At 49.2% G+C, this 17,506-nt stretch overlaps 1 protein-coding gene across 3 annotated transcripts in view; it reads right to left on the bottom strand.

Moving 5' to 3' along the window:
• Nucleotides 1–15,525, bottom strand: part of Eps8l2 (EPS8 like 2) — a 34,523-nt gene extending 18,998 nt beyond the window's left edge. Inside the window, exons 1-5 of one of the 3 annotated variants that reach the window (XM_045131832.1) lie at nt 15,415–15,525; nt 14,998–15,125; nt 12,447–12,567; nt 12,317–12,372; nt 11,404–11,468 (exon numbers count right to left, since the gene is read on the bottom strand). In XM_045131832.1, coding sequence (XP_044987767.1) covers nt 11,404–11,468; nt 12,317–12,372; nt 12,447–12,490 — 165 coding nt within the window. In that variant the 5' untranslated portion in view covers nt 12,491–12,567; nt 14,998–15,125; nt 15,415–15,525. Of the gene's footprint in view, nt 1–11,403; nt 11,469–12,316; nt 12,373–12,446; nt 12,568–14,997; nt 15,126–15,414 lie in introns of those variants that run through there. The other 2 variants (XM_045131828.1, XM_004654171.2) reach the window with 2 other exon arrangements.
• Between the last annotated feature and the right edge of the window lie 1,981 nt (nt 15,526–17,506).

The raw sequence follows: 17,506 nt of genomic DNA, 5'->3' as shown, positions 1-17,506 counted from the left end.
AAAGAAGAAGAAGGAAGAGGAAAAGGAGGAGGAGGAGAAGAAGCAGCAGCAGTAGCAGCTATAAGCCAGGAAGTCAGGGTGGTCAAGCTGTCAAAGACACTGTGTTCAGGTCATAATGTCCTCTGAAGGCATAGGTTTAAATCCCACTTCTGACAATAGTTACTTTGGGCAGGGGGATGGCTCAGCAGTTAAAAGCACTTCCCCAATATCGATAGAAAGCCAGACCCACAAAGGAGTGCATGCATCTGCTTTTTTTTTTTTTAATTACTTATTGGAGAGAGAGAATGGGCGAGCTAGGGCCTCTAGCCACTGCAAATGAACTCCAGACGCATGTGCCACCTTGTGCATATGGCTCACGTGGGTTCTGGGGAACTTAACTTTAGTCTTTAGGCTTTGCAGGCAAGTGCCTTAACCACGAAGCCAGCCCAGCATCTGCTTGCTTGCTTGCTTGCTTGCTTTCTTTCTTTCTTTCTTTCTTTCTTTCTTTCTTTCTTTCTTTCTTTCTTTTTTTTTTTTTTTTTGGTTTTTCGAGGTAGGGTCTCACTCTAGCCCAGACTGACCTGGAATTCACTATGGAGTTTCAGGGTGGCCTTGAGCTCACGGAGATTGTCCTATCTCTGCCTCCCAAGTGCTGAGATTAAAGGTGTGCACCACCATGCCCGGCTTGTATCTGCTTTTCATTTAAAGTAGCAAGAGTCCTGGACACACCTATATAGATATGTGCAAATAAATAAATATTTATCTTTAAATTTTTCATTTTATTTTATTTGTTTATTGGAGGAGGAAGAGAAAGAGGCAGATGAAGAGAGAGAGAATGGGCGAGCTAGGTCCTCTAGACGCTGAAAACAAACTCCAGATGCATGCACCACCTTGTGGGTCTGGAGTTTGTAGTGGCATGCCTATCTTCTTTCACCCTGTCTCTCTCTCTTCTTGCAAATAAACAAATAAATAAGAATTAAAATAACTAAATAAATGAAACATCCAAAACAACCAAGAAAAATAAATAAAACAAGAAATCCACAAAAGCACACAAATTCTCAAAAACCAAAAGAAAAAAAGAAGCATTACTACAGATCACACAGACATGAAAATGAATTAGCCAAAGCCTTCACACAAAGAAAACCTTGTACTTAGAAGGACTGGGTGGTGAATCCTAATGGATATTTATGTGAGAAAAAACAGATACAAACTTTCCAAGAAAGAAGGGTAACTTCTCTCCTGTCTTATAAGACCAACACAAGGGTTGGAGAGATGGCTCAGTGGTTAAGGAGCTTGCCTGCAAAGCCTAAGGATACAGGCTTGATTCTCCAATATCCATGTAAGCCAGATACACAAGGTGGCATATGTATCTGGAGTTTGTTTGCAGTAGCTGGAGGCCCTAGTGTGCCCATTCTCTCTTATCTGCCTCCTTCTCTCTCTCTCTCAAATAAATGAATGAATAAATAAAATATTAAGACCAACACAAACCTGTCAAGGGTATTATATGAGAAAGCTACACATCAGTATCTCTCATGGACATCTATACAAAAATACCTCAACAAAACGCTAGTGAATTAGTTTATGAATGCACAAAAATTGGTACTTTCCCCATGGTTTCATGCCTGATAGGCAAAGTGCTCCACCACTGAGCTATATCCACAGTCCCATTTTTTTTTTCTATTTATGAGAAAGAGAGAGAAAACTGGCACACAAGGGCCTCCAGCCACTGCAGTCAAACTCCAGACACATATACTACCTTGTGCACATGCATGACTTTGTGTGCATGCGTCACCTTGAACACCTGGTTTATGTGGGGAGTTCAAACTGGGTCCCTAGGCTTCACAGGCAAGTGTCTTAACTGCGAAGTCATCTCTCCAGCCTGGCCCCTATTTTTTTTTTTTTCGAGGTAGGGTCTCTCACTATCCCAGGCTGACCTGGAACTCACTCTGCATCTCAGGGTGGCCTTGAATTCATGGTGATCCTCTTACCTCTACCTCCCAAATGCTGGGATTAAAGGCGTGAGCCACCACTCCTAGCTAGCCCTCATGTTTTTGAGATCAGATCTCACAGAGTCCAGGCTAGTCCAGGATTTGCTATATATCAGTGTCTGGGCTTGAACTCATCATCCTGATTCTACTCCCAAATTCTGGTATTACTGGCATGTGCCAACATGGCCATGGCATGCAGGGATAATATACCATGTCTTTTTCTTTTTGCTTGCTTGTTAAATTGCTTGTTTTGAATTATGGACTCACTCCATAGTTCAGGTTGACCTGGATCTTGCTATATAGACCAGGCTGGCATTGACCTTGTGGTGATCCTCCTGGTTCAGCCTCTAGAATGCTAGGATTACAGACATGTGCTACCACACCCAGAAGATTATAAACTAGAATAAATGAATGTATCCCAGAAATCAAAGTTGATTCAGCATTTTAAAAAAAATAACCAGGGGGCTGGAGAGATGGCTCAATGGTTCAAGTTGCAAAGCCTGATGATAGCCTGTGTTTGATTTCCAGTAGACATAGAAAGCCAGATGCACAAAGTGGTGCATCATATGGAGTTTGTTTGCAGAGGCAGAAAGCCCTGGCGTGTCCATAGTCATCTCTCTTTTTTTTCTCTCTCTCTCTCCTAATAAATAAGTAAGTAAATAAAAATTTTAAATATCAATCAGAGGGCTAGAGAGATGGCTTGGCAGTTAAGACATGCGCCTACTAAGCTTAAGGACCCAGTTCGATTCCCTGGTACCTGCTACGTAAAGCCAGATGCACAAAGTGGTGCATGCATCTGGAGTTTGTTTGCAGCAGCTGGAGGCCCTGGCATACCCATTCTCTCTGTCTGTCTTCTCTCTCTCTGTTTGCAAATAAATAAATAAAAATATTTTTTAAAAAATCAGCTGGGTGTGGTGGCACACTCCTTTTATCCCAGCATTTGGGAGGCAAAGGTAGAAGGATCACCTTGAGTTCAAGGCCACCCTGAGACTACATAGTGAATTCCAGGTCAGCCTGATCTAGAGTAAAACCCTACCTAAAAAATAAAGAAAAGGAAAAAAAGCAATCAGGAGCTGGGTATGGTGGCACATACCTGTAATCCCAGCACTCAGGAGGCAGAAGTAGAAGGATCACTGTGAGTTCAAGGCCAGTCTGGAACTACAGAGTGAGTTCCAGATCAGCTTGAGCTAGAGTGAGATCCTATCTTAAAAAAAAAAAAAGGTTACAGCATTTAAAAAATATAATAAGCTAGAAAAGAGATATAAAGGGAAGAGAAAGGAAGGGAGGGGGGTACTTCATAGCATGGTATTGTATATATGTAAGTAGAAGAATAGATTAATGGGGGTGAAAAGGCCTAAGTGAGATCAGGGGAAGAGACTGAGTAAAGGAAAGGTGGAGGGAGGGCTAATCAAAATCTAAGAGGATATAAATAAATGGTATGGAAACCTACTTTTTTGGACAATGGAACACTCAGGAGCCATAGATTGTTACTAGAAAATTTTCACCTAGCTACAGATGATTGGGCTTCTGCGTGAGAATGAAAATACTTAGTAGCAGAGGCCAGTAAGTTACAAAGGAGGCATAAAGGGAAGAGAAAGGAAGGGAGGAGGGTACTTAATAGGTTGATATTGTATATATGTAAGTACAATGATTGAGATGGGGAGGTAATATGATGGAGAATGGAATTTCAAAGGGGAAAGTGTCGGGGGGAGGGAGGGAATTACCATGGGATTGTTTTTATAATCATGGAAAATGCTAATAAAAACAATAAAAAAAAAAACAAAGAAAATTTTCAGTGCCAGGGATGGGATACCTTCCAGTGAGTTGTTGGCCAGGAAGGTCCCTTATACCCCCAAAACATTACAGGCCATTGCTGAGGCTCTTGGTTTCCCACCAAGAATAGATGGTAAGACCCTATTGCTGAAGACTCCACATACTTGGGCTGCAAGGCCATGTCCTCCATAAACTTAGGTGTTCTAAATGGTAGATTCCCAGGAGTGAGTGTATTGTTGGGGTGGGCTTATGAGTGCTAAAGCCAGTTTCCCCATGCCAGTGTTTGGCACACCCTCCTGTTGCTGTGTCCCACCTTATGTTGGCCAGGGGGTGATGTCTACCCTCTGCTCATGCCATCGTTTTCCTCTGCCATTGTGGAGCTTCCCCTTGAGCCTGTAAGCCAAAATAAATCTCTTTTTCCCAGAATCTGCTCTTGGTTGGGTGATTTCTACCAGCAATGCGAACCTGACTGCCACAGTAAAGTGGTACTGAGGAGTGGGATTGCTGCTAGACACCCAACTGTGTGGCTTTGGCCTTTTGGAGCTGATTTTCAAGAGGAATGTGGGAGGATTTGAAACTTTGGCCTAAGAGATGCCTTGAAGTGCTGTAAGTACAGCTTGATGGACTATTCTGGTCTGAGCTGCAAGACCTGAATGCTATAAGAACTATGGACTGTGAGGTTTGGCTTATGAGGGTGAGAAAGAGCTTTGCCTGGACTGGGCTAGCAGTTTGTGTGAGAAGCTTGCTCTTGTGCCCATGTACTGAGAAGTTGTGCAGGGTTGCTTCCCGTAGAAATGAACTGGTGTGAGCAGAGGGATATGGCACAGAAAGAAAAATCTTTGGGTGAACTCCTGCCCATTCAGCTGCAACTGAGAGATTACAACCTTTGAGATTGGGCCAGCTGACCAGCGCTGGGGCAACAAGAAGAATGTAGATTTTGTTAAAGGGGCCTGAGTGCTCAAGGAGCGTCCTGTTCTTCAAAGTCTGCTTTATTCCCCCCTGGATCAACAAATTGGCACCCTATCGTGGTGTATAAGAAATGCTGGAAAGAGGGACAGTTGAGTTTGCAACACAGTCTTGTGTTTTAGAAATGGCCATGGGCAGTGTGAAGCGGGTTTGCTGATTGCCTGCATAGAGACCCCATGGGGCCATGAGGATGAACCCTGGCTTGCAGTGGAGACCCAGTGGAGATGCCGGGACCATGAGATGGCTGCCAAGGAGCTGCTGGCCCCGATGAAGTTTCTCAGGACTGTGAGTAGCCTAGCTGGAGGGGCGGAATTGGAATGCCAGAGACTTGTTGCTGGTTAGAATTATCGGACTTGAAGATTTGTCACTGGCTAGAGTTGCTGAACTTGAAGCTACAGAGTTTGATGTTTGCCCTGGTTGTTTTAAATCTTGTATTGGTTGAATGTTTCTTTGTTATGCCCAATGTCATCTATTGCAGTGTGAATATTTATTCTGTGCCATTATGGGTTTTTTGAGGTTATTTTTTTGGTATTATGGCTCAGTTAAAAGATCTTGGACTATGGGGATGTACGAACATCATTGGGATTGATAAAAACTATGAGGACTTTTAAAGTTAGAAGAATGCATTGCATTTTACATCATGTATGGTTATCAGTTTATGGGGGCCAGGGGCGGAATGTGGTGGTTTGATTCAGGTATCCCCCATAAACTTAGGTGTTCTAAATGGTAGATTCCCAGGAGTGAGTATATTGTTGGGGTGGGCTTATGAGTGTTAAAGCCAGTTTCCCCATGTCAGTGTTTGGCACACCCTCCTGTTGCTGTGGTCCACCTTATGTTGGCCAGGGGGTGATGTCCGCCCTCTGCTCATGCCATCGTTTTCCCCTGCCATTGTAGAGCTTCCCCTCGAGCCTATAAGCCAAAATAAACCTCTTTTTCCCAGAAGCTGCTCTTGGTTGGGTGATTTCTACCAGCAATGCAAGCCGGACTGCAACAGATGGTATTGTATATATGTAAGTAGAAGAATAGATTAATGGGGGTGAAAAGGCCCAAGTGAGGTCAGGGGAAGAGATTGAGTAAAGGAAAGGTGGAGGGAGGGCTAATCAAAATCTAAGAGGATATAAAAAAATCATATGGAAACCTACTTTTTTGGACAATGGAGCACTCAGGAGCCATAGATTGTTACTAGAAAATTTTCAGTGCCAGGGATGGGATACCTTCCAGTGAGTTGTTGGCCAAGAAGGTCACTGATACCCCCAAAACATTACAGACCATTGCTAAGGCTCTTAGTTTCCTATCAGGAATAGATGGTAAGACCCTATTGCTGAAGACTCCACATACTTGGGCTGCAAGGCCACTGAGAATCCTGCTGAAACTGAGCTGATAACCTCCTCCATGTAGAACAGCTGACAGAAAGCTGGAAGAAGCCATTCTGCATGCAGTTCAATGGGAGAGAGAGAAAGCACCAGTGAAGATGCTCAACAGTGGACGCTGAAAGCCTTATATTTTGCCAGCCAGGCCAAATGAGCCAATGGGTGCAATAGTGGCACGTCTGTCATGGTGGAAACCAACTACCCTCTAATTGGACTGGAGGACCGCTCCATGGGAGGGAATATATCCCTAATACTGAAAACCTACAATAGGGGTAGACATGAGCCCTAGGGGTGTAATGTCTGCTGTTGTCTGACTAAATGTATATACTATGCTCACCAAACTGCCCAGTAATCACTTCTCTTAATGTTCATACCCATATATTAATGCTACTCTCACTTTTGGTAGAGAACCTTTTCTTTTCAGATGGCAGTGACCTTGGGATGATTCAGAAGGCATCATGGTGCTAGAAAGAAGTGACAGGAGTGCTCAGCACTACAATATCTCTATCACACCTTCCAAGGCTCAGGGTCTATTGCAGAAGAAGTGGTGGAAAGATTGTAAGAGCCAAAGGAAGGATAGGACTCCTTACAACATACTCCCCCCAGATGCAAAATAGCCTGGATATCCATGACCTTACAGTGCCTGACACTACCTACACAAGACCATCATAATAAGAGGAAAAGATCATGACATCAAAATAAAAGAGAGACTGACTGAGATGGGGAGGGGATATGATGGAGAATGGAGTTTCAAGGGGGAAAGTGGGGGGGCAGGAAGGGCATTACCATGAGATATTGTTTACAACCATGGAAATTGTTAATAAAAAAAGAAAAAATAATTCTAACACTGAGCATACATCTAAGTCCTTAATAAATTTTTTTGAGCAGCTAACATTTAAAAGTTTAATGAAGTATATCAATATTTTCCTTTAAGAAAATATACATATTTTTCAAATGAGCCAACTGGTGCAATAGTGGCATGTCTGTTATGGGGGAAGCCAACTGCCCTCTAATTTGACTGGAGGCCTGCCCCATGGGAGGGAATACATCCCTGATACTGAAAACCTACAACAGGGGTAGTCATGAGCCCTAGGGGTGTAACGTCTCTGCTGTCTGGCTAAATGTACAGAGTATATGCTCACCAAACTGCCCAGTAAGCACTTCTCTTAATGTTCATACCCATATATTAATGCTACTCTCCCTTTTGGTTAGAGAACCTTCTCTTTTCAGATGGCAGTGACCTCGGGATGACTCAGAAAGTACCACGCTGAGAAGATGTGACAAAGGAGTGTTCAGCACTGAAATATCTCAATCACACCTTCCGTGGCTCAGGGTCCATTGTGGAAGAGGTGGCAGAATAAGAGCCAAAGGAAGGGTAGGACTCCTTACAACATGCTCCTCCAGACACAAAATGGCCTGGATATCCATGACCTCACAGTGCCTGACACTACCCACACAAGACCATCATAATAGGAAGATAAGATCATGACATCAAAATAAAAGAAAAGGATGATTGAGAGGGGGAGGAGATATGATGCAGAGTGGAGTTCCAAAGGGGGAAAGTGGAGGTAGGGAGGGAATTACCATGGGATATTGCTTACAATTATGGAAGTTGTCAATAAAAAACAAATATTTTATTTATTTATGTGAGAGAGAGGGAGGGAGGGAGGGAGAATGGGCATGCCAGGGCCTGCAGCCACTGCAAATGAATTCCAGATGCATGCACCACCTTGTGCATCTGGCTTACATGGGTTCTGGCGAACCAAACCTGGGTCCTTAGGCTTCATAGGCAATGTGATAACCTTAAGCCATCTCCCCAGCCTACAGCATTAAAAAAGTATTTATTGTCAGGCATGGTGGCACACACTTTTAATTCCATCTCTTGGAAGGCAGAGGTAGGAGGATCACTTGGAGTTCAAGGCCACCCGGAGACTACAGAATGAATTACAGGTCAGCCTGGGCTAGAGTGTGACTCTACCTTAAAAACAAAATAAATAAATAATGTTTATTTATTCACTTGAGAGAGAGAAATATAGGTAGAGAAAGAATGGGCACTCCAAGACTTCTAGCCACTGCAAAGGAACTCCAGGCACATGCACTACCATGTGCATCTGGCTTATGTGGTTTATTGGGAACTCAAACCTGGGTCCTTATGCTTTGCAGATAAGTACCTTAACCACTAAGCCATCTCTCCAGTCCCTTGTTACAGTGTTTTTAAAAAATCAAACACCCAAGGGATGATTTAATAAGATATATATGTAAGACCTCTACAATGAAAAACAGAAAACATTGTTGAGAAACTGAATTCCTAATAAATGGAAAGCCATCCTATGTTCATGGATGGGAAGACAAAATATTGTGACAACAATTCTTGGGCTGGGGAGATGGCTCTGCAGTGAAGACGCTTGCTTGTAAAGCTTGACAGTTCAGGTTTGAGTCTCCAGTACTCATGTAAAGTCAGATGACCAAATTGTGCATACGTCTGGATTTGTGTGCAATGCAAGAAGCCCTAGTGTGCCTATTCATTCTCTCTGTCAAATAAATAAATACATACATAAAACATACATAAAGATAATTCTTTCTAAACTGACCACCTGCTTGACTCAAGACCAATCAAATGCTAGGAACTTGCTTATGTATTTATTGAGAGGGCCTCAGTAAAATAAAATATCATGGACACAGATGTATTATGAAATATCCATAGGAAGAATTTTCAGTGTTGGTCAAGTAGTAACTCCTTCCTTATGAGACAAAAATCCAACCAGAAAAGAAAAAAGTGAGTATTACCAGATTTCACCCAAATCAAACATTTCGAGGAAGGGTCTCACTCTAGCCCATGCTGACCTGGAATTCACTCTGTAGTCTCAGGGTGGTCACTATGATCCTCCTACCTCTGCCTCCCGAGTAATGGGATTAAAGGTGAGTACTGGGATTAAAGGCGTGAACCACCACGCCCAGCTAAATTTTTGTTTTGTTTTGTTTTTCAAGGTAGAGTCTCACTCTAGCCCAAGCTGACCTGGAATTCACTATGTAGTCTCAGGCTGGCCTTGAACTCACAGAGATCCACTTACCTCTGCCTTCCAAGTATTGGGATTAAAGGTGAGCGCCAGTACACCTGGCTAGGAGAAGATATTCTAGTCTACACATCTAACTTATACACAGTGCATTCCCATGAGGTCAGATCACCTCTGTGGTCTGTGAACAGACACAAGACAGCAGAGGGACACCCTGGCACAGGTTGGTTGGAAAAGAGTGCTCCCATTCTCTGCACATAGTATTCTTTGTTTTTTTTGTTTTGTTTTGTTTTTAGAAAGAGAGGGAGAAAATGGGCAATGCCAGGGCTTCTAGCCACTGCAAATGAACTCTAGACACATGTGGCACCATGTGCATCTGGTTTACATGGATTCTGAAGAATTGAACCTGGGTCTTTAGGCTTCGCAGGCAAGTGCCTTAACCACTAAGCCATTTCTCCAGCCCTGGTTTTGTTTTTTTGTTTTTTTTTTGAGGTAGGGTCACACTCTAGCCCAGGCTGACCTAGAACTCACTATGTAGTCTCAGGGTGGCCTCGAACTCATGGTGATCCACCTACCTCTGCCTCACGAGTGCTGGAATTAAAGATGTGCACCACCACGCCTGGCTTCTTTTTTTTTAAGGTAGGGTTTCACTGTAGTCCAGGCTGACCTGGAATTCACTATGTAGTCTCAGGTTGGCCTTGATCCACCTACCTCTGCCTCCCAAATGCTGGGATTAAAGATGTACACCACCATGCCTGGCTCCTTAAATTTAGCATTCTTAAAATATGCTCACGGGCTGGAGAGATGGATTAGTGGTTAAGCGCTTGCCTGTGAAGCCTAAGGACCCCGGTTCAAGGCTCGGTTCCCCAGGTCCCACGTTAGCCAGATGCACAATGGGGCGCACGCGTCTGGAGTTCGTTTGCAGAGGCTGGAAGCCCTGGCGCGCCCATTCTCTCTCTCTCCCTCTATCTGTCTTTGTCTCTGTGTCTGTCACTCTCAAATAAATAAATAAATAAATAATTAAAAAAAATATGCTCACAAGGTGAGGAATAAGGGGGCTGTGAACTATAGAACCTCACTTATAGGACACTATTCTCAAACACGTAAAAGCCTAGGGGTGCAAGACAGATCAGCATTGCTGGAGATTATAGTGGGGGTAGCTATAAACAAAAGGAGTCCGAAGGGAATTCAGGAGTAATAGAACTGCTTTGTATTCCCACTGTGGAGATAAGAGAACCAAACCCCACCAATTATACTGAATAAAGTTAGAAAAAAGTCAATACAAACAAGTACAAACTTCAGTCTCTTCCAGTGTTTCTCGCCCTCCTGAACCGCACCCCCACTGGACCCTGACCAGACAGGAAAGGTACCCACAACAACTGGGCCACATTTGGACAGCACAGACCAAAGTCCAGGAGTTAGCCCCAGCTGGTTCCTCACTAAGGAGGACAAAGTCCCACCTCTGAGAGAGGTGCCCAGCTGCCTGGAGGCAAGAGCAAAATCTGACCCACTTGACTCTCATTGCCCTAGCCCTTGGACACTGAGCTGGCAGTGGTCACCATATAATAATGCCCTCATTGGCCCAGGAGGGAGGGAAATGCCCTGGACATCTCAAGATAGCTGGATTCAGGAGCTCTGGGTATTTCTGATGGCTCTATAAACATGGAAACGAGGCTCTGGGAAATAGCAACTTGCCTTCCCTCTGGGGTAAGGGTAAAGAATCAGCAAGAGGTAGCTGGGGTCACAATGAGCTCATAGCCAGTACTGGTCACTCAGGAGCTCTCTCTCGTTTCTCATTATTGTCCCATAAATTCAATCCATGGTCAGGAACCCAGCCAGCTCCCAGGCACAGAAAGGCCATTTTAAAACATAGTTCCTGAGTTTTCAGTGGAAATTAAAAGTGATCCAGGAGAAGGGCCACCCGAGCTGGCAGCTGGTCAAAGGCCACAGGTTATGTCTGGACTCAGCATTGCCATCCAGGCTCCCTGTAGCACTTAATAAAAGGTGCCTTTGTTCCACAGTGTTCCTCCCAATCCAGTTCCTTGTTTTAGGGCCAGGATGACAACTTCCTTCCATTGGCTCTTCTGAACTGCAAGCAGCCTGGGTGTTGCCCCAGCACCTGGGCAGGCAGTGTGTACCACGGGTACCAACATCCCAGGGAAGGCTCTCTGTGGGCCTCACTGTGAACTGCCTCCTGTCAGCCCAAAGCAGGCTATCTCCCTGCCGTGGCTGGGCCCAGAACCTCTTCTTCCAAAGCTAGTTTGCCCATCTGCCTCCCAAGCACCAGGCACAGAGATGTTTCTCAATCCTCACCTGGACGTGGTACTGCGAGGTCTCATGCATTATGACGTTGGAGTTCGAGTACTTCTTCCTCTGCTCTGGATGGAGAGACAGCTGTCACGTACCCCACAGGGTGTGTGTGACCCAGTCTGCTGAGACTGGACTCTCAGGGCAGGGGCCACAGTGGACGGTTAAGTCAAGATGAAGGATGCTGCTTTGTGAGCCCCTCACAGCTACCAGGAAGGACTCTAGGGTGCAGAGCAAGACTGAGGCCCCTTGCAGGACAAGGATGGTCACGGGGCCCTCTGGACAGGCACCCAGGGGGTAGGAGGACCTGAGGCTCCAGAAGACAAGGGACCTGCTCAAATGGTCATGGGGCAGCCTGCCACTGGGGGGCGGGGAGTGTCTGTTCTAAGGGGGACAGAAGCCTATGGAAGCTGCCTCGCCCCCAGCCCCAAGGATCAGGCCAAGGCTTCTCCCATCCTACAATCCACTACCAGAATCCACCCTCTCTGGAGCTCTTGCTTTCTAGGCATCCAGGCACAAATGAGGGGTGTGGCCGAGTTGGGAGAGGGTGTGGCTGAGAAAGGGTGTGGTTTAAGCAGGGGTGGTATGGCCCCCTGGAGCAGACACCTGGCATCTGGGTTCCTTCCGACTGCCCCCCCACACCTTGATCAGGTTGCAGGGCTGCACAGTGAATCAATATTGATGCTCTCTGAATTATTCGTAAGGGCCTCTCCCCTTACAGCATGGGGGAGGGCATTCAGTGGCAGGGAGCTTTGGGAACAAGTCTCCAAAATTCTCAGTGGATCAGGATGTGGAGGCCTCCTCCAGGCACTTTAGGACTGTCATGGCAAGAGCACAGCCTTGAGGCAAGAAGGGGCAAGACCACTAGGGTCACACACTCCTACCTCACCCTAAGTCCATATCCTCAAGCATCACTCACCAAACAGGTCCTTGGCGCTCATCTTGGCCACACCATCAGCCCGACCCAAGCTCCCGCTGCAAAGAAGGAGCAGATAAGGGCCAAGGCTCACCCGGTACCCTCTCTCTGAGAACTAGGGGTGATGACTCACTTGGCGGCACCTGGACAGCAGCTCATGGACCCCGACTGGCTCATGGCGTCCCTGGAGGTGGCCAGTATCGAGGACAGACCTCAGGGTGGCTGGAGTCTGGGGCCCACGGCCTGGCCCACACCTGAGGACAGAAGAGGGTAGCCTACGTTTTCTCGCGGCCAGGCTGCTGGCCTTGCTACTTCTGTGGCAAGGCCAGGGTCTCCACCTAGACCTGGAACTCTCAGCTCCAGATTCTACAGAAGGTCCTTGGGGAGCAAAGTCCCTCTGATCCTTGTCCCTGCTGGTGGCAACTGAGACCCATCTGGCCTCAGATCTTTGGTCTTCCATAGGTCCATCCCGAGAGGCTGCCTGGGAGGTTCTGAAGGAAAACCTGGAGTGATGGGGAAGCACTGTCTGAACAGAGAAGACAGTTCCTTCAAAGGCTCTAAGGCAGGTGGGAAACAGTGTAGGAGATGGAGTAGGGAGTAGGCAGGAGTGGGTGAAGCTGGATCCTCAGGACAGGTGCAAATTACAGAGGGAGCCGCCATTCTTGTCCCATCCCAGGCCTCACTCTTACACATACTGAAGTCATGCCCACAGCAGCCAGCTTCTCCAGCCCTAGCAAAGAGGCAAGCCCTTGGCTCCCTCTTAGGAGATCCTAGAGAGGTGATGGTGTGGAGGATCAGAAAGAAGATGTCTTCACCCCCAAGTACAGACCCAGGTGACCAATGTCCTGGGCAAGATCTCTTCGTGGGCAGAATCCTGAGCCTGGATCTTCTCCTAGTTACATTCTGGGGAAACAGAGGCCAGGTTGTCTAAGTAAGCAGGTGTCTGCTATGGACTGGATTCTGGAGCCTTCCCTGGAAGGTGACTGGAGGCTGTTGGCTTGGGCCAGCTTGAGACAAGATGAGGGCTATGCCCTGTGGAGACCTCCATGGTAGGCTGCCTCATGTCCCTGGAGGAACAGGTAGGTAGCATCTCTGGCTTTCTTTATGGGACTCAGAGGACGGTTCTGCATCTACACACTGGATCTACACACTGCTTCCTGACAGATGCCACAAGCAAGGCCTTTCTTCTTGGCTTGGGCATATGAGTCTGCCAGGGTGGGTCACTGGCCGGCGTACTGGTATGAGGGCTGAGGGGCAGGCCTGCCACACCCTGCACTTTCTGGTTTGATCAGGTCTTGGAGGGCAGGCTCCCAGGAGGTGAGGGGGTCTGAGGGCCTAGGCTATTACCTTGACCAGCACCTGCTGCACCCTCTCTCCACGTCCCACCCAACAGCCTGGCTTGCCAGAGGAGGCTGGCCAGATTCTTCAGTCTACCTATCCATGGAGAATGTCCGGAATGTTCATGACCTCAGTAGGTGAGTCTGAGTGTTTGCTTAATGGAATTCCTGGCAGGCTCAACCAAGGGCACTAGGCACGTGGGTCCAGGTATACACACACCTGGGCAAAACAAACTGCCGTAGACCGAGGCCTTCAAGCACACAGACACACACACAGGCCGGGACACGCAGAGCTGGGGAAATCTAGGCCAGAACCTTAGGCCCGGGTAGGAGGTGGGGAGGGGGGGGGGTGAGGTATCAAGGCTCCCCCCAGGGGGCTTCTTCAGTTGAGGGGGAAGCCAGGAAGCTATATAACCCAGTGGGGGTGGAGATGAGCGTACTTGGGAGCCCCAGAGGCCTTGACAGGCTCATGCTACACTTTGTTTTTTTACTGCATTTTCCAGGTTGGAGGAAGGCACCAGCATGCGTGGTGCCTGGTGAGTTGGGCAGAGGAAGGGGAAGAGGCCCTAGCAGGGCAGGGAGGGTGGAGGAACTGGCTCCAAGTTCAAATTCCAGCTCTACACGCTGAGTGACCTTGGGGAGGGGTCAGCTTAGTCACCAGGGTTCTTGGCTGCCCTCGTGGGAGCTGGGTGGAGTCCTGGAAGTAAGGAGAAGAGTCCCTTAGGCCTTGGCTGGATTCTGCTCTGGAAGGAAGTTTGGGGCAGAGTTAGGTGGGAGTGAAGAAGGCTGGCATGAAGCTATGGGTGAGAGGGTATAGGTGTACTTGAGAAGACCCAGACGGGCTGGACCAGAGCAATGGGCCAAGGGGTCTTGGATAGGAGGCAGGTCTAGGAAAGACATGGGCACAGCTGGGTCCACAGAGGAACCGGGGTTGGGAAAGGCTGCCTCTAGTAGTGCCCTGCCTCCCTGCATAGCCAAGAGGACCGGGTACAAGGGCAGGAGCAGAAGTGGTCTGTGAGTGTGCCTCCCAGTACCCTACCTCCAGGGACACCTTCATGTAAAAGGCAGACTCGTCTGGCCCCAGGGATCTTGAATAGACACAGGATGTATGCATGGTGTGCAGGCCCCTGCCAGCCCACCCCCCTTCACCCCCTGCCTCCACTCCCCCTGAGACTCCACACCCCAACTGTGACCTGAAGCCTGACCCAGTGTGATGCTCCCTGACTCTGGGTTTCTACTGGACTCAGACATCCAGGAAAAGCCAACCTTCTGAGACCGGATGTTTGCCCACCCCAAGATCAACCTTTAAGGAGGCCCAGCCTGCTAGACTAAGTAGAGAATGCTCACCACTTTTCTGGTCGGATGTGGGGCTCCCCTCATCAAGCCCCAGGGCTGGGAGGGGTCCTGGACCAGGGCGGGTGAGTCACACAGTGTTGGCTTAAAAATATCCCTGTACACCAGCCGCCGCCCCAGACCTACGGGGCAGGACAGACGGCCCGAAGCTCAGCGGTTCTAAAGGAGGCCGAGGCCGGCGCCGCCTCCTCCACCGTCCTGCGCCCTGCGCCCTGCGCCAATACCCTTGTCCCAAAGCCCGGTGCATAGGCGTTTCCCGAGTCCCTCCGTCCCGGCCACCCCAAACCCTGAGCTCCACTACCCCGAGATCTCCATGCCCGGCCCCGGAGTCCCAAGACAGAACCCCCCATCCCGACGCCACGCCGGGAAAGCGAGGCCTGGGCAGACGAGCTCCCTGACCGAAGCGCTCACCTTTTCGCCGGCAGCCCGCGCCCGCGCTCCGCTGGTCCCCGGGGTCCGTGCGTCCCGCCGCCCGTCGGTCCGAGCCTCGGCGGCAGCGCTCGCTCTCTGCAGGCGGGCGGGATCTCTCTCCCTTTCTCTGCGGGCCGGACGGCCGGGGCGGGGCCGGGAGAGGAGGAACCTGAGCGACAGGTTACCAAGTCACCCACGAGAGGCCACGGGGGAGGCGGGAGGGTGGCAGCCGGGGGAGGGCCCCGGCGCCCCTCCTCCGCACGGCTCCACCTCCCTTTTCTCCTCCCTATGGTTCCCAACGCACCTGGGGCCCCTTCGCGGTCGCCCCTGGAGCGCAGGGCGCGGCCACGGCTGCTCCGACGGGGTCGGGCGGATTAAGGGTCCTGGGCTGCCCTTAAGAAGTCAGAGCCAACTATCTGCCAGGCGCCCTCATCTTCCAAGTGGCCTTGGGGCAGCGCTCCTTCCTCCTCAGAGGACCAGTTTAATGCCCAGGACATTGGGGTTGAACTCCAGAAGTCCTCAGCTCCCAGGTGGCGTTCCTTTCTCCTTCACAGTACAAGGGCTACTAGAGACCCCCCCCCACTCTGTTCTACTCAACCCATCTGAGTACTCCCTGAGGTACTGGGGTGTCTAACGAGAGGATGGGGCTCTGCTCCCACTGTGCTAAGCACAGGCCAACCCTACTGACAGCTCAGAGGAGTATGGCACATGTACAACAGTCGATATTGGCTGACATTTGAGGAGGAAGTAAAGGGGGGGTGAGGTCCAGCCAGCCATAGGTACATCCCCTTCAGGAACAGGGACCCAAAGGTCCCGGCTATTGTTCCTGGGGTGGGGGCAACGGAAACGGGTGCTGCCAGGAAGGCAGGGTCCCAGGCTGTAGTCCCAGAAGGGCTGGGCCTTGCCTTGTGTTTGCCCTGGGCGGGCACTTTTGCCCTGGAGCGCCAGCGCAGCAGCATTGCTCTGGCTTGTCCCTTCCCAGTCTGCACTCTGGGACATCACAGGTAAGCTGGACAAAGAGGTGGCTGGAGTGGCTTTGGTACTCCAGGCCTAGACCTTGATGACACCAGGAAAGGCCTGGCTTCCTGGTTCACAGCCCTTGTTGTGGCTGAGCGTACAAAAACCTGCCCAATCCTGTTCCACATGTGCCGGGCTGCCCCCTGGCCCAGCGCACAGGGGTCAAGTGCTCAGCTGTACACAAGGAGGGGCAGGTACATGGGTGCCTTCACCCTCTGGGAAGAGGGGGGAAGAGGTAAAGAGCAGGAAACACTGCGGAAGAGCAGAGGGAGGTCTCCTGCATGCTGAGACCAGGGCTTCTCAACCCTGTCTTAAGACAGCCCAGGCTGGTGGTATGTGGCTGATGTCCACTCTGGGCTCCCTGGAGTCATGATGTTACCTGGAGAATAGGTACTCACAGTTTCCACTTTCCACGTGGCCAGTGAGTGGGGCGTCAGAGGCTGGAAGTCTAGATTTATTAACTGTGCACGCAGGTGACATGCTTCCTTCGCAACATGGGCCGTGCTCCTGTCTGCAGGGGGATGGGCTAAGCTCCCAGTGAACAAGTATCCCAGTCCACCCTATTTTGTTTGCCTGGGCCACAAGGACGCCCCCCAGGCCTGTGTGTAGGACAGTGAGAACAGGTCTCTAGGCCACCCTGGCATTCTCCATGGCCTCTGGGGGCTGCAGGTCAAAGGAAATCAGACAAAAAGTCACAGGTATGGATCTCTTCCTGTTCCCAGCCAAGGCTCTGGATCTCGCAGCATCCCTCTCACTCTCGGCAATCTAAAGAAGAAGGCTTCTGACTAGGCGGTGAGGTGAAGGACCGCGGCAAGCCCCAGGATGGGGCTGTGTAGGTGATTAGTAGGGTGGGCTCTTTTGTATGGCAACTTGGGCGAGGTGAGCAGCTATAAGTAAGAAAAATCATCGCAGTGTAAGTACTTATTTATTTTACTTTATTTTGTTTCCCAAGGTAGGGTCTCACTCTAGCTCAGGCTGACCTGGAATTCACTATGTAGTCTCAGGGTGGCCTTGAACTCACAGTGATCCTCCTATCTCTCCTACTTCTGCCTCCTGAGTACTGGGATTCAAGGGG

This window comes from Jaculus jaculus, chromosome 1 (genome assembly GCF_020740685.1).
Source record: "Jaculus jaculus isolate mJacJac1 chromosome 1, mJacJac1.mat.Y.cur, whole genome shotgun sequence".
In the NCBI taxonomy this organism is placed as follows: Eukaryota; Metazoa; Chordata; class Mammalia; order Rodentia; family Dipodidae; genus Jaculus; species Jaculus jaculus.
This window is presented reverse-complemented; position numbering and strand designations above follow the sequence as displayed.